The sequence below is a fragment of the Pempheris klunzingeri genome, chromosome 12, assembly GCF_042242105.1.
Source record: "Pempheris klunzingeri isolate RE-2024b chromosome 12, fPemKlu1.hap1, whole genome shotgun sequence".
NCBI classification, from domain to species: domain Eukaryota; kingdom Metazoa; phylum Chordata; class Actinopteri; order Acropomatiformes; family Pempheridae; genus Pempheris; species Pempheris klunzingeri.
Genome location: NC_092023.1, coordinates 21,314,085 through 21,333,961, shown reverse-complemented (window position 1 = coordinate 21,333,961; position 19,877 = coordinate 21,314,085). Strand labels below are relative to the sequence as shown.

Below are 19,877 nucleotides of genomic sequence, written 5' to 3'. Positions count from 1 at the left end.
CACTGATTGAGCTACCCAAAATGTAAACAGGACTTAAAATATTCTTTGACTAAATGTGTAATACACTTGTGGTGGTTGCAGTAATTTCATTGAAGAAAATATCTCTCCGAGGCTCTGACTGTATAACGGCTTATTAAATGGCTGCCACTCTTGCTCTCCCTTCTCTGTATATGTGAGGGCGCTAAAACTAAATTTGACTTGCGGGTTGACAAACTGAGACATTTCATCACAAATATGTGGCTTACATGTGACTGGATAACACATTTATCGTGCTGTCATAAAACCAGTCAAGTGTTTGTATCTTGTGGTCACTTATCCTTCTCTGTCTGTGTGTCTGAGAACAGAAGGCCAAGCTCGAGGCCAAGCTGCATCAGACCACGTCTGCAGCCGCTGCTGCCTCCGGTGTGGGGCCCATCCACAACTCTGTGCCTTCCAACCCTTCCTCTGCTCCAGGCTTCTTCATTCACCCCTCTGACGTCATCCCCCCAACACCTAAAACCACACCCCTCTTCATGACTCCTCCTCTGACACCACCCAACGAGGCGGTGTCGGCAGCCTTCAGCGCTGAGCTGGCTCACCTGTTCCCCGGCTCTATGATGGACCCTGGGCCTGTCAACCTAGCTGCACACAAGAATTCACAGAAAGCCAAGCCGGTAAGTTGCTTGCAGCTCGATGCTTGGTTAGTGACAGCTGGCCCTCAGCTCACACAGGGCCGGCTATTAACCTACTTTGTACCAAGTAGGGTTGTCACAGAGTTGTCACATGCTGAAGGGAGACAACTTGAAGTGCTGGCACAGAAAGCGGCAGGTTAACTGATCGAAGTAGTAGCAAACCAGTAACTCCTGTGTTCTGCAAAGTAAAATGACTGAATGGAAACTGGTGGCTTTGCAGAGAGCGACATAACGGCCATCTGTAGTTAAACAACAAAGATCTTACAGGTCTGTCTCTTTAGGGATCCTTTCCATAATGCTGTCAGACACTCTGAGCCTGTCAGAGGCGAAAACAAGCACTTTTAGTGGAACTACTGTGATCAGGTGCAGGATTATATTAGTCATTGCAGTCTGTTCCATAGCTGCTGGCTGAGGTGATCTACTGTAGGAACTCCAAAACTTTATATGCCTACCAGTCATTTGAATTCAAAATAATGAAATAGAGCCCAAGTTTAAAAATAACTCAAAGAAATGTTGTGGATAGACAGGGGGAAGACGATACCAAAGATACTCCAGTTACATAAGATGTCACATTGCAAGCAGTACCAATGGTATGAAACGTTGAGCACTTCCTGTCTCCAAAGTTGTTGTGTGGCACATGAATCATTTAGCTGTTGTTCAACAACAGGTTGATAGACTGTCTAGAAACTGTCAGCCTGTTGCTGTTGTTGGCTTACATGCAAGCTTTACAACAATACTAGCTTTGAACCACACCGGGTTGATAAAATGACTTAAAATAATGTATTTATATAATTTCTATTAGAAATCTCTTCAAAGTACACAGAGAACATTTGTTCATCTTTGGTTAATGTTTGTGATCATTGTTATACGGTGCAGAGACGACCTCTGTGTTGTCAAGTGAATTGTCTCCTGATTAGTGTGTCTGAAAAACAGCATTTTATTGTCAGAATGTTGAGAAGATATCCATCCATCCATCCATCCATTGTCTATACCGCTTATCCCTAAGGGTCAGGGTGGCTTGGAGCCAATCCCAGCCAAGAGGTGGGGTCACCCTGGACTGGTTGCCAGTCAGTCACAGGGCTGACACAGAGACACAGACAACCATTAGAAGATATATAGTTTGTGGAAAAATTGGTCCAATATTTATATGTGGGAACACAGGCCCAACCCACGTGGCACAGATACGGGAAAAGAGTCTTAGGTGTGCCGTCCCATTTCTAAACGGTCTCTGGTGAAACTTTGGCTGCCGAAAGCCTTGTGTGGTCATATATGACACTGACTACTTTAAGGCTAACAGGAAACAGATTGTTGATGTATATTGTTATACTGTCAGTCTGATGGAGATGAATGTCAAAAACCTGTGCCAGTATAGGCGGTATGTAAAACCTGAAGGCTCACTATTCAACGAAGCACGCAGAATGCAAGTGCTGACGGTATCACTAGTGAATGGACACACAGCAAGGCGCTTAGAGCAGACAGTTATGTTGTGGTTTGTTGCAGGATGCTTCTTTGTCTCCAGAGTTGCACCTTATGACCATTAAACCAATGAGTGAGTGCATCAGGACATGCTGTTGCTTTTTTAATGGCAATAGTTGTAAGGAATTTGTAAAGATTTAAATATAAATTTAGAAGACTGGAGACTTTTGTTTATATTTGTTTAATTAATTTCTTTATCTGTTTGCAGTTCTAGAAGTTCTGTCATTTTCAGGTTCTACTACCAGCAGCTTAAGCCTAAGGGAATCTTAGTCTGATTTACATTTGTGATTGTAGCTAAAATCGTATGAAAATTCATTCATTCCACATTTATATTTCTCAGTGAGGTATCTAAGAAAGTGCTAACAAAACTCATGTAGTTTAAAGATAGCTACCAAACTCTATAGAGTTGGTGCAATTATTAGCTCTATGCATCACTTCAAGCAAATGGTAACATGGTTTGTTTTTGCTGCAGAGCCCTATGGGCAGTGGTCTGGCTTTGGCCATCTCCCAGGCATCTCACTTTCTGCAGCCTCCTCCACACCAGTCCATCATCATAGAGCGGATGCACTCTGGTATGTCATGTAACAATAACATGGTGAAATAAATGTTTGAGAGAAAAGAAAATGTATCATAATTGTATTTTCAAATCCTGTTGTTCCGTTTGTCAACCGTAAACATGGTCCAACAACGTTGTGAAACAATCATGTTCAATCTGGATTCCTCAATCAAGGAGCTCGTCGCTTTGTCACACTGGACTTTGGCCGTCCCGTCTTGCTGACTGACGCTCTGATCCCGACCTGCGGCGACCTGGCCTCTCTGTCCATAGACATCTGGACACTGGGTGAAGAGGTGGATGGCCGCAGGCTGGTGGTGGCCACAGACATCAGCACTCACTCCCTCATTCTGCACGACCTGCTGCCACCACCTGTGTGCAGATTCATGAAGGTCTGTACTTTGTCTTATTTTGGATAGTTCCAGGATGGCCAACCTGATTTTTTTTGTTCGTGCTTATGTTTGTCCACAACAATGATGTATTCAGCTTTATTTTTGCTTCCTACAACTCTCAGATCACTGTGATTGGGCGCTATGGCAGCACTAATGCTCGTGCAAAGATCCCACTGGGCTTCTACTATGGCCACACTTACATCCTGCCGTGGGAGAGCGAGCTTAAGTTGATGCACGATCCTCTGCGGGGAGAGAGCGATGCGGCCAGCCAGCCGGATGTGGATCAGCACTTGACCATGATGGTGGCACTGCAGGAGGACATCCAGTGCAGGTTACTTGACCTAAAACCTTTTTCGCTTCTTTTTTTGATGGTCTTGACATTTTTCAAAAGCTGCATGCTGCGATCCTTAACAGCATGTGTGTTCAGTCAGTAGTGCATTTGTTGGGGACTATTTTCAGAGGTGTATCTATTCATTTATACTGTTCTTGTTTACCAGGTACAATCTAGCTTGCCATCGGTTGGAGACCCTTCTGCAGAACATCGACCTGCCCCCTCTTAACAGCGCCAACAATGCCCAGTACTTCTTACGAAAACCTGACAAGGTGGTGGAGGAGGACCAGCGGGTTTTCTCAGCCTACCAGGACTGCATTCAGCTGCAGCTGCAGCTCAACCTGGCCCACCACGCTGTCCAGCGGCTTCGCGTGTCACTGGGCGCAAGTCGCAAGTCACTCCCCACAGCGGGGGCCCCGGGGGCTCCAGAACCCAAGGAGCTGGTTCACAACTCCTCTACAGAGCAGCTGAGGACCATCATTCGCTACCTGCTGGACACGCTGCTCAGCCTGCTTCACGCCAACAATGGTGAGCAGGACATGGAAGGGTTTCTCCCCTGAACTGAACTAGATGAACATTGTTCTTCACACTTCATTCATTATTGTGTCTATGTTTTTAGGGAACTCTGTGCCCTTGGTGCTCCAGAGTACCTTCCATGCCCAGGCTTGTGAGGAGCTCTTCAAACATCTTTGCATCAGTGGGACGCCTAAGATCCGTCTTCATGCCGGCCTGCTTTTGGTGCAGCTCTGTGGGGGCGAGCGGTGGTGGGGCCAGTTCCTCTCCAATGTCCTGCAGGAACTGTACAACTCAGAACAACTGCTCATCTTCCCTCAGGACAGGTGGGATCATCAGGGTCTTTACGTTTACTGCATTGAAGATGATGAAAGTATTTTTTATTTATTTTAAAGGTAACCATCAGATTTGAATTTTCAGAAGAAAACAAAAACTGGGGGTGCTGACATTGTTTGTTTGCACTGTTGACAAGGAGCTGTCTCTGGTTGTGATGGGTCAGAGCAGGTTTTGGATTTTTTCAACAAGGGACAAAGCATAGATGTAATTGTAAGAATTGTCATCTGGGTAATTTTACTTTTTTATGGAAAAAAACATTTTAAGATTTTAAAATATATTCAAAAAGACAAATGCTCGACTTTTATTTTGAAGGAAAGTGTACTAAGTCTTCCACATTGTGTTCTCCCAGGGTGTTCATGCTCCTGTCCTGCATTGGGCAAAGATCCTTGAGTAACAGTGGTGTGTTGGAGGGCCTCCTGAACCTCTTGGACAGCCTGTTGTCTCCACTACAGCAGCCACAAGCTGCTGGCCAGCGCAGGACTGAAGGTAAAACAGTGGCTGTGGCAGGCTTACAAATGCATAGCAATGCTTTCCTGACGTGTGACATGTAGGACACATTAAGTTTATCATATTATCTGAAGCAGAAAATCACACAAAGTATTATGGTTATGTTTATTCTTTTAGCCTTCATTAGTCATTTGACAAATGAAGCACAAGCTTTTCTGTGTGTGTGTGTGTGTGTTCCAGGTGTTTTGGACATCCCCATGATCAGCTGGGTGGTGATGTTGGTTTCCAGACTGTTGGACTATGTAGCCATTATAGAAGATGAGGCCTCAGGTGGGAAGAAGCACCTTGGAGGGAAAGAGCGGGAGAGAACTTTTACAGGTGAATGACCTGCAGAATTGTCCTTCAAATCTGATGATTTCATCTTTCATGTGAGACCTACTGTATACACTGTTACACTCAATCATTTTCCTACATTTTGCAATGGGGTGTTTCCACCAAACGCGAGGCAAATTTTTCATGCAACTAAATTACATAAAAAGTCAATGAAGCGACGCGAAATCACAGCGGATGACATAAGTGATGCAGCGCAAATGACGCAAATCAGGCGAATAGTGTCTCACGCGAGTTGAAAATTCAACTTGAGCAAAAGATTTGCCCGCTCCGGTTTCCCACAGAGATGGCTTCAGTGAACGTATCCTGAGGGGAATCTCAGCGCTGACAGGCCGTCCTGTCAGTGCTTCAAACATGGAGCGACCCAGACTGAGTCTGCGGACGCCTGCAGCTCGATGATTCCACTCGCCATGCTACAGACAGCCGGACAGGAGAGGAGATGGCTGGAGAAAAGCTACCTGTTAAATTCTGAAAATGTGCGTAATTGAATTCTGTCCCCACGTCAGTGAACTGATGAGTGTTGTTGTTGTTGGTCTGTCCTTCAGGCATTCAGTGGAGCTTCATCAATAACAGCCTTCAGTCCCAGAACTCCAGCAGGTCAGCTAAAGGCAGCAGCAGCCTGGATCGACTCTACTCCCGCAAGATCCGCAAGCAGCTCGTCCACCACAAGCAGGTAAATGTGTCTCTTTCCAGCACAAACCCGCCTTCAGACCTAGACTCACAAGTGAAATGTGTTCTTTAATAGTCAGATACTACGCAATTAATGAGACTGCACACAGATTCTAAATTTGAAACCCCAGGAAAATGTTTGTCTCATTTGTATTTGGCTTCTTTGCCCATCTCATGAAGCTGCAGCTTGAAAAGGGCTGTTTGAAGCAAATGCCTTTGCAGTGCCTATATTTATCATGCCCTTTTTATTGTAGCAGTTAAATCTATTGAAAGCAAAACAGAAAGCTTTGGTGGAACAGATCGAGAAGGAGAAGATCCAGAGCAATAAAGGCTCCTCCTACAAACTGCTGGTGGAGCAGGCCAAGCTCAAACAGGCCACATCCAAGGTGAGCACTTCATCACTCGCTGCTGCACATACAGTACCGTCACCTCTGCAACTCCCCTCAACTCTATAGAGCTTTTCCGTATTTTCAGCTAATTGTTTTGGTTTTCTTACGGAGCTCTACATTTTTACACTCACTGCTCATCAACTTCTTTTCCAGCAGCTGCTATAAGCCGCTGTATACCTGCCCAGCAGTAAACGGCAGACAGACACAGTCAGCAACTAGCTGGTGAACATAGTGAAGCATTTAGCAGCTAAAGAGGCAGCTATTTTTAACTGTATCACTCAGACTGTTTGTGGTAGACTTTCATTAGCTTTTACATAACCACTTTCAAGTTTAATATTGATCTACCAAACCGGACTAAAGTAAGGCACAGTGTTTACAATGCAGTGGGCAGCTACAACAGACCTTTTGGGCAAGTTAAAGGGCTATTTTACTGTCAAACTGTTTGGGTTAGGGTTCAAACAGCTTCACAGTAAAAAAAGCTAAGTTCCCCTTTGAAATGAACATTATCCCTATTCCAGTACTTGCCTAATGTCCCCCATGTGACGTCAGACTTGACTGATGTTCGCAGGATCATTAAACATTCAATGTGTTGCCCCCTCTAACAATAAAAACACATGTGTTATGACAGTTTTTGCTTATTATTTGATCACTGGTATAAAATGACCAGTCAGTAATGCACAGTATATATCTGCTTCACTTCTGGAGTGTAAATAGTGTGGGGCTGATTTAGAAATACAATGCATGTAGCTCCCCTAATACAATAAAATGATATCTCATAATCTCATGTTTACACTTCATTCCTCCTCCAGCACTTTAAAGACCTGATCCGTCTGCGGCGGACGGCCGAATGGCCCCGCTCCACATTGGACACTGAGTCCACAACAGCCAAAGAAGCCCCGGAAGTAGAACCTCTGCCCTTTACACTGTCCCACGAGCGCTGCATCTCTGTGGTGCAGAAGCTGGCCCTCTTCCTCCTCTCCATGGACTTCACCTGCCACGCTGACCTGCTGCTCTTTGTCTGCAAGGTATTCATTGAATACTTACACATGGACTTCCTAAATTCTGTAATCTCTGCATATCCTTGAATAGATGCTTTTTATTTACTCTCTCAGGTCCTTGCTAGGATAGCCAACGCCACGAGACCCACAATCCACCTGTGTGAAGTGGTGTCTGAGCAGCAGCTGGAACGCCTGCTGCTCCTGCTTGTGGGGACTGACTTCAACCGGGGCGACATCTCCTGGGGGGGCGCCTGGGCACAGTATTCCCTCACCTGTATGCTACAGGACATCCTCGCAGGTGTGTTTAGTTAGTGTGTTTAAATGGCCCCCATATCTGGTCATCGGCTGTAGCTGTAGCAGCTAAACATCAACAAGTTAGTATGGTTATTGTGAGCATGTCAGCAATAACTATTGTCTACTGTTATGTTCCACGTCTTGTGTCTTTTAAAATGTAGTTGTATCTGACTGTTCTCACCTCAACTTTAAGCATTATCTTTTCCATTTGTGCATTTATGTAGATCCATATATGAAAACAACCTGTGGGAGCATTAGTGTAAACTCTGCTGTCCCTCCAGGTGAACTGCTGTCTCCGGGCTCTCTGGATGTCATGGACGAGGTGGCGGTGGGAGAGGAGGCTGGGGCGTCGTCTTCCTCAGCGGGGGCCGACTCGGACGACTCTCTGCCCCAGCCGGCACCCATCCCCCTGGTAGAGAGCATTGATGAGGCCCTGGTGCCTGATATCATCGCAGGTACTACGGGGACCTCCTCAGTATTCCAAAGTGCGTGGGTAGCCCCGTCTGTTCTCCACACATCCCACTACACCACACACACGTTGATATGAACCTACACCTTTTCTCTCTCTAGTCTTTTTTTTGTTTTTTTTTGTTGGTATGATAACATTTTCTCCTTTTTTTCATAGATGCATGTTTACAGTTTTTCTCCCCAGGATTTCTGCTTCTACTACTTCTTTTTCTTCTTCTTCTTCTTGTGTTGCTTTTTCTTCTTCTTCTTATAGTGTAATTATGACTTTCATTAATGTAATGATGACTTTTGCATTATTCCCTGGAAGAAATAACTATTTTTTGATGTAGACACTATCAGTTATTTTACTTATCAAAGTGTGTGTTTGTAGAACTAAAGGAGCTAATAGTTTGATCGGCATTAAAATTGCCCAGTAGCGTGCTAAAGAAATAGTTTCTCTTACTTGTATGTTTTCCGAGAGTGCTTGCTTGGCAATATTAAAGCTGTTTTCATTATCTAAAGGTGCTCCACCTCTGTCATCTTTGGAAAAAGATAAAGACATAGACTTTGACTTGCTACAAGACCTGATGGATGTTGATATTGATCCTTTAGATATTGATTTGGAAAAAGATCCACTTGCTGCCAAGGTGTTTAAGGTATGTTGATTATAATATCGTATTCTTTTCTTTTATTAATATACCTTGTGTATTTATATAATGACTGCAGTTAACTGCCGCATCAGTACTTGCTGGCTGAAATGAACAGCAGTGTAGCTGCAGCGATGATGTGGTATTGGAGCAACTGAGAGGGGGGTGGGATATTAGATTTTGAGATTAAAGTAGTTTAAGATAATAATAAAAGGTAAAGAAGAATAAAATAAAAATTTCAAAAAAGTAACAAAGTATTGCAAGGAAAAAGAATAGTAATATTTCAAGAATAAAGATTTAGGAAATTTAGTTTTACTAGTGTTATTAAAAATTTGCTATTATTGCATAACATAAAGTAGGTACTTTATAAGTTGTAGTAGCTGAAGATGAAGTTAGATTTGTCCAAGAAGAGATCTTAATATTACGAGATAGGAATTGCACAAGAAAAAGCTGCAATATTTGAAGTTAAAACGTGCATTTCATATAATAATACTTTGTAGTAAAATTGTAGAAAAAATATGTAGAAAAGAAAAAACATGATAGAGAGAGAGAGAGAGAGATATCTATATATATCTCTCTATATATATCTATATATATATATAGAGAGAGATATATATATGTATATAGCTATATAAAAAATGTTTTTTCTTTTCTACATACAACATACCTAATATTCCATTGTACAACATCAGCCTGACCTGGCACGTTTGTGTCTGCCTGAATAGTTTTCTTCATTTGTTAACTAAATGATCCAAAAGTTTCCAAATAATTTTTCTTATTTGCTTGATGACGTAATCTAAAAATGCATTCATTAATCACAAATAAATAGAAGTTACCTAAATACCTTTTGATATTTCATCAAAATAGTTTTTCCTTGAAACCTGCCTATAGCTCAGCTTTCCACAGTTTCCTTAAAATAGCTCCCCTTAAAACTGTCAGAATTACAGATCACTTCACTTTTTAAATGCAATCCTTCACTTGAACTCTCACAGAGGCTGCTGTTCCACAACATTTTTGAATGCTAGGCTTTCCTTAAAGAACAGCTTTCCTCGAGCTAAATGTTCAGTTGTGAACAGTTTTTGCCAACAGAGACATGGCGACTTGCATTACTTGCACGGTACTGTGCAAAGTAATGCGCCTTCGTGTGCTTTTGCTAGCTGCCTAGTTAGTTGAATTGGCAAAATCACAGAATATGAACTTGTTGTACATGATGTGGCCATGGTAAAGTGATTAATCTGCTCTCTGTCTGTCTTGTGTTGATGTATTAATGCCTTTTACTTTGAGCAACAAAAACAGCATTATGGGATTTGAGAGCAAGTATAAAAACTGATGGGTCAACAGTAAAGTGACATCCTTATGTTTCTCACCCTCTCCTTCTCACGTCCATTCTCAGCCTATAAGCAGCACCTGGTACGACTACTGGGGTGCTGACTATGGCACATATGGGTACAACCCGTACATTGGAGGGGTTGGTATCCCAGTGTCCAAACCTCCAGTCGCTGCTGAAAAGCCCGGGTCGCAGGGTTTGTCAGTCTCCGTATCGCAGGGTGAGTAGAGGCTGAATTTTGAGGCTGCTCTTGATGTCTCTAAAGAAACTTTTGTTGTCGTTTTGCCTAAAGTTTTACCTTTTCACATCCGGGTTTCACAGCACTGGATGCCCGACTAGAGGTGGGCCTGGAGCAGCAGGCTGAGCTGATGCTCAAAATGATGGCAACTCTACAGGCTGACTCCATTCTACAGGCCCTCACTTCAAGCTCATCCACAGGTAACCACACAACACCAAAGAAAGCAGGACACGGCCATTTAAATCTGCTCATCACTAATGGACTAAGTGCTCAGCAGTCTGAGGGCAAAATATTCTCAGTCGCTGCTGGAGTCTGTGTTGGCGATAGGGATGCAGCGATTTTGAAATCCTGAGCCAGTATCAATAGTGGTGTTTAAAATACTCATTTTGATGTTTTTATTGTGTTTTTCCCGCTTTCAGTGCCATGGACACAAAAAAATCTTCTTCACCGTGGCACACCAACAAAATAGCAGAATTTCATCACACCATCTATGAATGAGCACAAATTCAACCATACACATTTATGAAACATCCCCTAATCTAACCTTCTTCAAACCCTTTTTTAGCCTGCTATACAACTACCTGCTGTAGTGGTGGTTTGTGCTCTCTTGGTGTCCCTTTCTTCTATTTTTAATTGGCTTTCAGGGGATGGTTGTGTGCTTCTTCGTGTCTGTTTTAAAAATGGTTAATGAAAAGTAACCAACACAAAATTTAGCCAGTGCAAAATTGATGTGGTAGATGGTGGATGAACACCGGCCGCTGCTATCAGTGAATGTCATGTTATTTCAGTCAGCAAGGCGATAACGATGTTCAGCAGATACATTGTTGTATTCCTAACTGACAGTTGATGTGTATCATGTGGTAAGATCTCACTTGTTGTCTGGTGTTCAGTGAGCCAGGCCTCCAATGGCACCGATGACTCCCTGCTGAGGGCCCTCCATGGAGGAGGCTCTCCTCCAGGCAGCAGCCTGTTGGTCCAGCCCTCGTCCATCCCCATGCTGAGTGCCTGCTTCAACAAGCTCTTCTCCATGCTGCAGGTCCATCACGTCCAGGTCAGCACACATAAGTACAAATGTCAAACACAAACTGTGTGGGGGCAGCTGTGGCTCAGAGGCTCAGTGGGTCGTCCATCAACCGGAAGGTTGGGGCTTCGATCCCTGGCTATGAGTCGGTATGTCGAAGTGTCCTTGGGCAAGACGCGGAACCCCAACTTGCTCCTGAAGCAGCTTCAGTGTGTGAATGAGTATGAAAGAATAGTCTCCTCCAACTTGAATGAATGATGTGTGAATGGGTGAATGAGGATGTGATGTAAAAGCACTTTGAGTGGTCGAAATGACTAGAAAGGAGCTCTACAAATACAGACCATTTACCATTAAGCATTGGTAAAGAACAATCCAGAAGTAAACAAGGCGCCAGTACTGCATTGGTATCTAATGTGTAAACCTGTGCAATAACACTGTACCTCATGTAATGGATTTTACTTTTTAGTGGGTCAGCCGCCACCCCGGCTCCTCCAAGTCTGCACGTCGAAGTGTCCTTGGGCAAGACACTGAACCCCTACCCGATTTTCTTCTCTTTCAGTTGGAGTCCCTGCTGCAGCTGTGGCTGACACTCAGTCTCAACACATGCTCTGGTGGCAGCGAAGAGAGCGGATCAGACATCTTCCTGTTCAATGCCAGCCGAGTGCCCACCATCCCGCTCAACCAAGGTCAGGACCCCCTCAACCCTTCTGATAGAGCTGAGCAAGCTGACTCTGTTACATTCCTAAACAAAGGCTAGCTTTTTTAAATTGTCTTCTTAATAAATATATTTTCTATCCTGTGTGTGTGTCCAGCATCCATCAGTAGTTTCCTCACCGTGCTGGCATGGTACCCAAACACCTCCCTGAGAACGTGGTGCCTGGTGCTGCACTCTCTCACCCTGATGACCAACATGCCTGCCTGTGGTCAGTATACCACTCTTACTGCTGTCCTTAAACCTTAATTGAACACCAAATAAGGAACAGGCATTGTTAAACACACATATGTTGAGAGGAAAAAAAGAGAAAACAACCTCCCCCCCTAAAAAAAACCTTGATAACTATGATATGAATTGAGTTAATTTTAGCTTTAAGTGGGTTTAAATCAAAATATAGAATATAAACGCAGGTACTTTTCTTTTTCATTATCTTTTAAGGATGGAATTAAGATGTTGCTCCAAAACTTGGAGCAACATTATAAAAAACTGCATTTGTGTATTTAAAATGTACCCATATCCAAAATATGATTACACAGTTATACAAATTAAACCTTGCTTTTAAGAAGTCATACTTTCAGTCTACCTCTCAAAGGAACAAAGGGGACTGGTCCATGTCAGTGAATGTGAAATACAAAGTTAATCAGAGCAGAAGTTACTGATTTCATCCATAAAAAAGGGGCAAAATATTGCAAGTAAATTGTACTTTTATTGGAATTAAACGTCTGCTCGTTGATTTCTAGAGGTTTAATGCTTTGTGGAATGTTTTAGACCAGACAAGCTGTAATTGTCATTCGTCTGGTGTTTAATGATTTATGGAAACCTGTCTTTCAACTTCCAGCCTCCAGCAATGGTATGAACTCTCAGGAAAGCACAGCACAGCAGATGGTGTCCGATCCCACCCTGGTCCACGTCCTGGTGCGCTTCCTGTCCGGCAGCAGCACCAATGGGACAAGCCAGCACAGCTCTCAGGTGGGACCCACCGCCACCCAGGCCATGCACGAGTTTCTGAGCCGCCTGCAGGTCCACCTGTCTTCCACCTGTCCACAGATGTTCAGCGAGTTCCTGCTCAAACTCATGCACATCCTGTCTACTGAGAGGTATGCTGTATTTTCACTCAATAATGTTTGCATGTTCCAGCATATTCAGTCATTTTGAAAATGAGAAATTTCAGGAGATGTACTTTGAGTGATGTTTTGAAATGAATGGTTCATCCCAACCCTTCCAGGGGTCCTTTCCAGTCAGGCCAGGGTCCACTGGATGCCCAGGTGAAGCTGCTTGAGTTTACTCTAGAGCAAAACTTTGAGGTGGTGTCGGTGGCCACCATCTCCTCTGTCATTGAGTCCATCACGTTCTTGGTTCATCACTACATCACCTGCTCTGACAAACTGGTGTCCCGCAGCGGCTCAGACAGCTCTGTGGGAGCTCGGGCTTGTTTTGGAGGTCTGTTTGCCAACATCATCCGGCCAGGAGACGCTAAGGCCGTTTGTGGAGAGACAACACGTGACCAGCTGATGTTTGACCTCCTCAAGCTGGTCAACGTGCTGGTGCAGCTTCCTCTGTCTGGAGACAGAGAGTTTAGTGGACGGCTGCCGCCGGCTGGCAGCGGAGCGGCTGACAGCAGCGTGTCGGATGAGGAGAAGGTCTGTGGCAGCAAAGAAAGCGTGGCTGGTGGATCAGCGTCCAGCCAGGGCCCTCCTGCAGGTGTGGCTGACCTGGTGCTAGCTAATCAGCAGATTATGAGCCAGATCTTGTCAGCGCTGGGTCAGTGCAACAGCAGTGCCATGGCCATGATCATAGGTAAGATGGATCCACAGACAACTATCACCTAGCACGGCAGTTCCCGTCAGCTCGATGTAGAGTTTGTGTCTTTCAACTCAGAGTTTCAGTTTTACCGTCCACAACTTTATGGTTTGGGTTCACGCTCACCACTCCAACAGGCAGCTGCTTTCAGTGTTAAAGCTCTGACTGTAAACTACCTGCCTGCAGCAGAAAAAACACCATTAGAGACTCTCTGGGGAACACAGAGGAGCATTTAGTGTCGGTGAAGACCAAAAACAGGGGTAAAGGAGAGTGAATATTGTATTTGCATTGTCTCCTGAAGCAGACATGTTTGCCAGAGAGACTTTTCTGAGATAGAAATGCTGCATTTACTCCTTTGAATAAAGGACTTTTGGAAGTTAAAACTCCCACGCATGTAGTTAATTTTATTAACTAGGATTATTTGAATGAGAAGATAAATGTAGTAACGTGTAACGTTTTGCAGCCACTGTGGCCAAAAGTGACATTTATTAGGTAGTAATGTCGATTGTAGAGCAATATTTCGCTAAAGTTTGCTGACGTATGCTACCGTTAGCCAACAGAAGCTACTGTTCATTCCAGACTAAGTGAGGCTGTAGCATGAAAACCCCTGAGTGGGTTTGCATTGAACATCATTGTGTTTTATTGCTTTCAAATGTAACTTTTCATCTGTAAGAGGAAGAATGTGTTGATAAATAATAACATTTCCTTTAGTGAGCTAACTCTTCCATTCATTAACCATAGAAATATGAGGAGGATAAATCTCTCCTGTCATGACCTGACACTTTTCTCCAGGAGCCAGTGGTCTCCATTTGACCAAGCATGAGAACTTCCACGGAGGTTTGGACGCCATCTCAGTGGGTGACGGCCTCTTCACCATCCTGACCACCCTCAGTAAGAGAGCCACCTCAGTCCAGGTCATGTTACAGCCCATCCTCACATACATGGCCTGTGGTTACATGGGCAGACAGGTGAGCGTCAGACTGTGGTGTGTGGACTTTGGACTGATGATGATATTAAGATATGTCTCTGCATGCAAACACTTGAATATGTGTTTTTTATTGTACATGTAGGGATCTCTCTCCACCTGTCAGCTGTCCGAGCCTCTTCTGTGGTTCATCCTCCGAGTGTTGGACACAAGCGAGGCTCTCAAGGCCTTCCACGACATGGGTGTGTGGATACAAAACACTTTCTTTTGCTTCTTACCACCTTAACTCGTCCGATTGTGCCATGAATCCATGGTGCATCAGTTGTCATCAGAGGTGTAATCTTTGACTACTATTTTGGATTGACAGCCTTTTTCTCATAATTGTCAAATTTAATGTCAGGGAGCCAAGATTGCAAAGTCTGAAGGCTCACATTCACTTGATGAACATTTCTTTGGGATTTATCTGGAACTAGACCTGCTCAACATTGGACGGGCAAGTCAGGACCCCAGCTGCAAAATGTTGCACAGATGTTAAAGATTTTCCAGAGCTTTAGTTTTAATAGAAGTTGAGACAACAGTACACAAACTTAAGCATAGATTTGACTAGTCTCTAGGAAATTTGATTCATTAAGAAACCATAACTCTCGTGTGTTTTACCAGGTGGTGTGCAATTGATCTGTAACAACATGGTGACGAGCACCCGGGCCATTGTGAACACAGCACGCAGTATGGTGTCCACCATCATGAAGTTCTTAGACTCAGGTCCTGGAAAGGCAGCTGATGGTAACCTGAAAGCCAGAGTGATGACATCAGAACCAGACAACGCAGAGGGACTCCACAACTTTGCTCCTTTAGGTGCTTCCATTTGCTTTGGACCCTGTACCATCCTATGAAACAATATTATTACAGTAACAAAGCTTCTATACAACCTCACACCCACTGTTAGTTCATTCTAAATGATCTATTTGTCCCTTCTCAGGCACCATCACATCCAGCAGCCCAACAGCGCAGCCAGCAGAAGTCCTCCTCCAAGCAACGCCACCCCACCGCCGGGCCCGCTCAGCAGCCTGGTCCTACATCTTCCTGCCGGAGGAAGCCTGGTGTGACCTCACCATCCACCTTCCTGCTGCTGTGCTGCTGAAGGAGCTCCACATCCAGCCACACCTTGCCTCTCTAGCCAGTGAGTTGCATCCACTTCAAAGTAAATTAAAAATGATATAGTTTGAAAAGTACAGAATATTTCCATAACTGTGTTTGCAACCAACAAAATATCACATGGATGCAAACTCAGCTGTCGTTCCTGTATGTCTTCCTGTTTCCCCTTCCTCCTGCCCATCAGCTTGCCCATCCTCAGTCTCAGTGGAGATCAGCGCTGATGGGGTCAACATGCTGCCGCTCTCGACGCCAGTCATCACCAGTGGCCTGACGTACATAAAGATCCAGTTGGTGAAGGCAGAGGTTGCATCTGCTGTATGCCTGAGGCTGCACCGGCCTCGTGATGCCAGCACCCTGGGTCTGTCTCAGATCAAACTCTTGGGGCTGACAGCGTTTGGTAACACCTCCTCTGCAACTGTCAACAACCCCTTCCTGCCTTCTGAAGACCAGGTCTCTAAAACCAGGTACCAAAAACTGATCCAGGAATGAGAGTATGTCCATTTGTATTAGAAGCGGGTGTTGTTGTAACCATTTCCTTTTCTCCATACAGCATCGGATGGCTCCGCCTTCTCCACCATTGCCTGACCCACGTCAGTGACCTAGAGGCCATGATGGCCAGCGCTGCAGCACCCACCGCCAACCTGCTGCAGACCTGCGCTGCGTTGCTCATGTCTCCGTACTGCGGCATGCACTCACCCAACATCGAGGCTGTGCTCGTCAAGATTGGCCTGCAGTCCACTCGCATCGGACTCAAACTCATCGACATTCTGCTGAGAAACTGTGCCGCCTCTGGCACCGACCCCGGCAGTGAGTCACACACAGCTGCATCAGCATTAATCATAGGGCGCACATCCACAGGAACTGTCTGTGAAATCTCCAAATTTAATTGAAGAGGTCCATAGGTTGTTAGAGTTTGAAGGACTTAGATGGATATATTTCAGACGATGCTTTGCTCCAACAGGTGGGAAAATGTTTTTGCACTCCAAGGCCTAACAGATAGATATTTGGTAACGCGTTATTTTACAAATCTGTAATTTACCTTGAATTTCTCAGATCAGTGTAGTTTGGTACAAAATATACTGCAAATAGAGACAGACTTCAGTTGGTAAACAAGAGTCTTTAAGACAGTTCAGCTGTACATGCAAAAATGTGGAAGAAAGTTCAGCATAGTGGAGAATAGTGTTTCCAATAATGAACAAGAAATGCATATTTCAACAAACTTCTTGGTATGACTCCAAATCTGTTCATGCAGATCATGCAAATGAATAACATAATTGCTGTTAGTAATTAAATAGCGGGAAATTAAGGTAATTTCAGAGCAACATCTCTACAAGAGCTCTGCCACATATCTGATCCTGTACCTGCGTCTTTAATACCACACCTGGCCAAACCTGACTGGTACAGACTCAAGACCCAATTATTTTATTTTATTTTGGCTTTTGTTTCATTCATTCATTTACCATTATCTTGCCAGAAAGAGAGAGAGAGAAATTCCTTAAATTGTATTTCAGTAGCCACATGTGACCAGACCTGAAGTTGGATCTCATTCTGTTCTGGCTGTTCTGTTGCATAATGCTTTGGGCTCAGGCCGGGTCATCCTTCTTATAGTCTTTGTTCTGTCTCTGCAGATTTGAACAGTCCTCTGTTGTTTGGCCGACTGAATGGCCTCTCCTCAGACTCTACCATCGACATTCTGTACCAGCTGGGCACCACGCAGGACTCTGGAACCAAAGACAGGTACATCAACAGTCTTTAAGCTCCCCTCGCTAAAAATAACAACCAATGAGAACAGGTTTTCTGTCAAGGTGATTATCCAGACATGGTCACAGTCTGATCATAAAAAGCGTCCTTAGTCTCCATGTCATCTTTCACTGTCATATCGTTGCGTTTGTTGCATATAAATTCAGCTGTGACGCAGCTCACACTGAGGGATTGAGGAGGTGATGCTATGTTCAGAGTTGTTTACCAAAGCTTGCACTGAATTTTAACCCTCCAGGATCCAGGCTCTTCTCCAGTGGGTCCATGACTCTTCACAGGTGGCGGCCCACAAGATGAGCGGCCCGATGGGATACGCTGGCCCATGCGCCGGCTCTTCCTCTGCTTCATCGAGGGAGTACGGCCTCCTCATGCCGTCGCCGTCCCACCTCCACTGTGTGGCAGCCATCCTGTGGCACAGCTACGAGCTGCCTGTGGACTACGACCTGCCTGCACTGCTCAACGTAGAGCTCTTTGAGTCAGTCACGGTCTTTGCTTCTGTTGTTAAGAACATGCATACATGCACACGTACATGCATATATACATACAACTTCATGCTGACTGTACTCATGACATAGTTGTTTTTGAATGAATATTAATGAATGAAATAATAATGTTAATGAATATTGCACAGAGTTTTTGTGGATGTATAGTTCAACATAGATTCATTTATTTCACTACCATGCAGGCTGCTGTATAACTGGTCCATGTCGTTGCCGTGCAACATTGTGCTGAAGAAGGCTGTGGACAGCCTGCTGTGCTCCATGTGTCATATCCACCCCAGCTACTTCTCCCTGCTCATGTCCTGGATGGGGATCGTCTCGGCCCCCAGCGCCAGCCACTCTCAAGCCCAGCACCACCGCCTTGCCATGACCGACGACGGCAAAAAGCAGCATGATGCCGACACCAACGCTGCAGGTCTCACTGACGACTCCAAGCACGCAAGACCACCTATTAACCTGTCAGAGTCCCAGTTAACCACGCTGGCAGCTGCCTCCCAGTCTCCAGGAGCCATAGAGCAGCTGCTGGACTCAGGGTTACCCTCGCTGCTGGTCCGCAGCCTGGCCCAGTTCTGCGTCGGCCTCCTGGCCAGCGCCGACCTGCCTCTGCCCGCTGTTCAGACTGAGAGACGACACCACCATCACCATTACCACTCGTCCTCCTCATCCTCACATGGTCGCCCGCCTCTGGCTGCAGAGCTGGCTGCTCCGGTGCTGCGCTTCCTCACAGAAGTAGGCAACAGTCACGCTATGAAAGACTGGCTAGGGGGACCAGAGGTCAACCCGCTGTGGACGGCGCTGCTTTTCCTGCTGTGCCATTCCAGTGCCAGTGCCAATACAGGCTGTCAGCCTCTGGGCTCTGGATCCGTGGCGGGCCCCCCTCAGTCCCAGCCACAGCCTTCAGGATCACGTTTCTCCCTGGTGTCTCCTGTGCAAACAGGAGGGCTCACCACCCAGCAGAGGACAGCTCTGGAGAATGCCACTGTGGCCTTCTTCCTCCAGTGTATCTCCTGCCATCCAAACAACCAGCGGCTCATGGCACAGGTCTGCTCTTATACTCCACTGTGTTCAAGCTCTCACCTTCCCTGAGACTTCAGAAATTGAGATTTTGACATCTTAGACAGTTGCTTTAGAGTTGAGCAAATAGCACATTTTCAAAACATGAAAACAACTTTTATTTGGAAGTATTGATTGACCTCTGGATTTATTTTAATGCTGTATCTTGTTTTCTGGCTGCAGGTTCTCTGTGAACTCTTCCAGTCTGCACCCCAGCGAGGAAACGTGCCAATCTCTGGAAATATCTCGGGCTTCATTCGGAGGCTTTTCCTGCAGCTCATGCTAGAGGATGAGAAGGTCACAGTCTTTCTCCAGTCTCCCTGTCCGGTGGGTAACTTTCTCTGTTGCTGAATACCCCCCCCCTTATGTGGGGGTGTTCCATTAACACAACTCATGAAAGCTGTGCTTTCCTGAAAAAAAGTATTCCACCTTTTTTTATCCTCCATTATGATTCCAATGTAATGTGACTGGCATTAAGCACAACAGTTAGCCTGCTGCAGGGCAGGGCGGTTTCACATTATCAGTTACCATGGAAACTGAAGAGGGAATCAGCACATAATCAAATATAAAATGATGCCTCATAAATGTTTCTATTAAATGTGCTTGGTGTTGTAACTACTGAAGGAGGACCTAAGGAGAAATAAAATAAAGTTTTTAACTTTTTCCAAGCACATCTAACCCAAGTATTTCTTTGGAGATCATCAGACGGTCCATATAGAGATCAGGCCACAGCAGAACACGTGTCCCCCAACATGATGGTAAAACGGCACAAACGGAGGGTGTGGCCCCAAGCGTGATGACTGATGTAGTATACAAGTGTGACCACAAGGGG

The 19,877-nt window shown here is 45.0% G+C and overlaps 1 protein-coding gene across 5 annotated transcripts in view; it reads left to right on the top strand.

Annotated features, from left to right (window-relative positions):
- The window catches only part of birc6 (baculoviral IAP repeat containing 6), a 110,020-nt gene that overhangs the window by 23,452 nt on the left and 66,691 nt on the right, over positions 1–19,877 (top strand). For 2 of the 5 annotated variants that reach the window (XM_070840543.1, XM_070840541.1), the window contains exons 25-55: positions 345–653; positions 2,620–2,719; positions 2,878–3,092; positions 3,215–3,423; positions 3,590–3,951; positions 4,043–4,262; positions 4,622–4,758; positions 4,960–5,097; positions 5,655–5,782; positions 6,033–6,164; positions 6,977–7,192; positions 7,280–7,463; positions 7,741–7,944; positions 8,429–8,562; positions 9,947–10,100; positions 10,202–10,318; positions 11,009–11,169; positions 11,699–11,825; positions 11,952–12,062; positions 12,693–12,951; positions 13,080–13,651; positions 14,447–14,622; positions 14,725–14,821; positions 15,240–15,434; positions 15,559–15,759; positions 15,919–16,198; positions 16,285–16,541; positions 17,363–17,471; positions 17,731–17,967; positions 18,178–19,033; positions 19,229–19,372. In XM_070840543.1, the coding sequence (XP_070696644.1) occupies positions 345–653; positions 2,620–2,719; positions 2,878–3,092; positions 3,215–3,423; positions 3,590–3,951; positions 4,043–4,262; positions 4,622–4,758; positions 4,960–5,097; positions 5,655–5,782; positions 6,033–6,164; positions 6,977–7,192; positions 7,280–7,463; positions 7,741–7,944; positions 8,429–8,562; positions 9,947–10,100; positions 10,202–10,318; positions 11,009–11,169; positions 11,699–11,825; positions 11,952–12,062; positions 12,693–12,951; positions 13,080–13,651; positions 14,447–14,622; positions 14,725–14,821; positions 15,240–15,434; positions 15,559–15,759; positions 15,919–16,198; positions 16,285–16,541; positions 17,363–17,471; positions 17,731–17,967; positions 18,178–19,033; positions 19,229–19,372 (6,741 nt within the window). The remainder of the gene's footprint in view (positions 1–344; positions 654–2,619; positions 2,720–2,877; positions 3,093–3,214; positions 3,424–3,589; positions 3,952–4,042; positions 4,263–4,621; positions 4,759–4,959; positions 5,098–5,654; positions 5,783–6,032; positions 6,165–6,976; positions 7,193–7,279; positions 7,464–7,740; positions 7,945–8,428; positions 8,563–9,946; positions 10,101–10,201; positions 10,319–11,008; positions 11,170–11,698; positions 11,826–11,951; positions 12,063–12,692; positions 12,952–13,079; positions 13,652–14,446; positions 14,623–14,724; positions 14,822–15,239; positions 15,435–15,558; positions 15,760–15,918; positions 16,199–16,284; positions 16,542–17,362; positions 17,472–17,730; positions 17,968–18,177; positions 19,034–19,228; positions 19,373–19,877) is intronic. The other 3 variants (XM_070840542.1, XM_070840544.1, XM_070840545.1) reach the window with 3 other exon arrangements.